General features: G+C 47.6%; 1 protein-coding gene across 1 annotated transcript; it reads right to left on the minus strand.

Annotated features, from left to right (window-relative positions):
* Positions 1 to 75: 75 nt before the first annotated feature.
* SARC_09698 (hypothetical protein) lies at positions 76 to 1,928 on the minus strand (the record flags this gene model as incomplete). The annotated part of the gene is made up of 5 exons (XM_014296283.1): positions 76 to 295; positions 738 to 839; positions 1,177 to 1,245; positions 1,722 to 1,859; positions 1,902 to 1,928. The coding sequence occupies 5 exons, from the start codon at positions 1,926 to 1,928 to the stop codon at positions 116 to 118; spliced, it is 516 nt and encodes a 171-aa protein (XP_014151758.1). The 3' UTR covers positions 76 to 115.
* Positions 1,929 to 2,091: the final 163 nt, after the last annotated feature.

The following is a 2,091-nucleotide window of genomic DNA, read 5'->3' on the forward strand; positions in this document are numbered from 1 at the left end:
ACTTGTATATATATATATATATATATATCTTAAAAGAGGCAACTAAAAATTTATACACCAATTACATAGCTACAATGTCTATAGATGTTAATGCTTTACTATCCTTGGCCTAACGCTAATCCGACTTCTCGTCGTTAAGTTTCTTCTTTTTTCCGACGTGATCTAAGGGGCCATCCACGGGGGGTGGCGAGTGGGTGCTCTTTGGTAGAGCTCTGGTAGCATACGCATCACAGTGATCCAGAGTGTACAGATGTTTAGACGAGACAATGCTAATAAAGGCGTCCTCGCCGGGTATCTGAGGTGAAGTATAGTAGCAAGGGATCAGCGGGGGATATGCACTGGCACTGGCTGCCAGGTGGTACAGAACTGTCATCAGGGGGAAAGCGCCAAGACTTGGCCTCCATTATTATTATCGGGCGATTTGAATGATGCACACAACCAGTAGTGGATGCACGAAGAGATGTAATGCATGCACAAACCTATAGCGTACAACACGGCACGTGGCCAGAAGTTTAACCAAATCCCAATACCACGTACTCTGTCCACTCCAACGTAGCGGGAGTTTTTGCATGTACAAAACTATAGCGTACAACACGGCACGTGACCAGAAGTTTAACCGAATCCCAATCCCACATACTCTGCCCACTCCAACGTAGCGGGAGTTTTAGCATGTACAAAACTATTGCGTACAACACGGCACGTGACCAGAAGTTTAACCGAATCCCAATCCCACATACTCTGCCCACTCCAACGTAGCGGGAGTCGGCCAGAAAGTTCTTCTTCGTCAAACGACTCGATGACGTCTTGTTTCCCTTGGCCTCCCAGGAACCGGTGGCAAACTGCGGAATAGAGCGAATAGAATGTTGACCAGTGGTATTGCGTTGCACTATATGCAGCGGTGACTCCGACTACAACAGCTCATACTCGGTATGTAAAATCGTAGCAGTCCTGAACTCAGCTCGAATTCAGTGCCCATAGATAGCACTCATACCCCGATGCAAATGCTACACACAATGGAAACCCTGGACAACGTTCTACAGCTGAAGGTTCTTGTCCCAGCGAGATGCCATAGGAAAACGTTACCGTTTTTCGCACCGGATACCCGGGCTACGGTGGTCGAGAAAAGAAGATGCGAACGAGCATGCATACAGAGCGGCACACATAGGTGCTACTTACCTCGCCATCAATACGACCAAATGCGAATGCAGTGTTATCCAGGCTACCCGACAGGTATACTTTATTGATCTGTAAAGTGAAGGCAATGTTTGAATAAGCTGCCCATAACCGTTATATGCGTCGGCCGCAGCGACAGCAATGCAGCCCTTGGATAAGGCACACGATGGCACCAAATACTGAGATTGTCAGTGGTAAAGCGCTGTTGTGGCCCATGCATAAAACATCAATAGTACTGGCTGGTTGGGATTGTGCGATGGAGCTCATCGGTATCAGAACATGCGCGTAATGATTGGTATACACCACACACATGACTCGATGAATGCCATCCACTTGCAACCAAACGCTTCCTCCGTAGTCTTCAAAAGCGGAACGTGTATCAAGTACATGATCGTATAATAAATGAATGGCTATACAAGCAGCCCCACCAGGGAAGGATAAGAGCACCCAGTTGATCGCGCTATCCATGATATAAGTCGGAATTCACGACACACACGAGTTACTTGGAACTTCACACCCATCCAGACAAACACTACAGGACAACATACGTCAAACTTTAAGCCGCCTCTCCACGAACCACTAGCCCTCCATCGCCTGGGGTCGATGAAGAACGCCACTCGATCAATACCCGCCGCGCATATTCCTTTTTTGTTGGATGTGATTGTGTGCAGCACCCCACTCCCCGGCTGCGAGTGAGACCACAGTGATGTGTTATAGCGTCAAATAACCACGAGATGGTATTTTAAGGTAGACATTGGGGGAGACTACAACGCTTGTGGAGTGTCTCAAAGTGTTGAGCCGGTGGGGATGGCTTATTTTGTGAGACCACAATGGAATGTTCTGAGGTAAATATTGTGAGAGATGCATCGCTTACGGAGCGTTCCAAAGTGTTGAGCCGGAGGAGAAAGTATTATCTAT

This window comes from Sphaeroforma arctica, assembly GCF_001186125.1.
Source record: "Sphaeroforma arctica JP610 unplaced genomic scaffold supercont1.1019, whole genome shotgun sequence".
Taxonomy (NCBI): Eukaryota; class Ichthyosporea; order Ichthyophonida; genus Sphaeroforma; species Sphaeroforma arctica.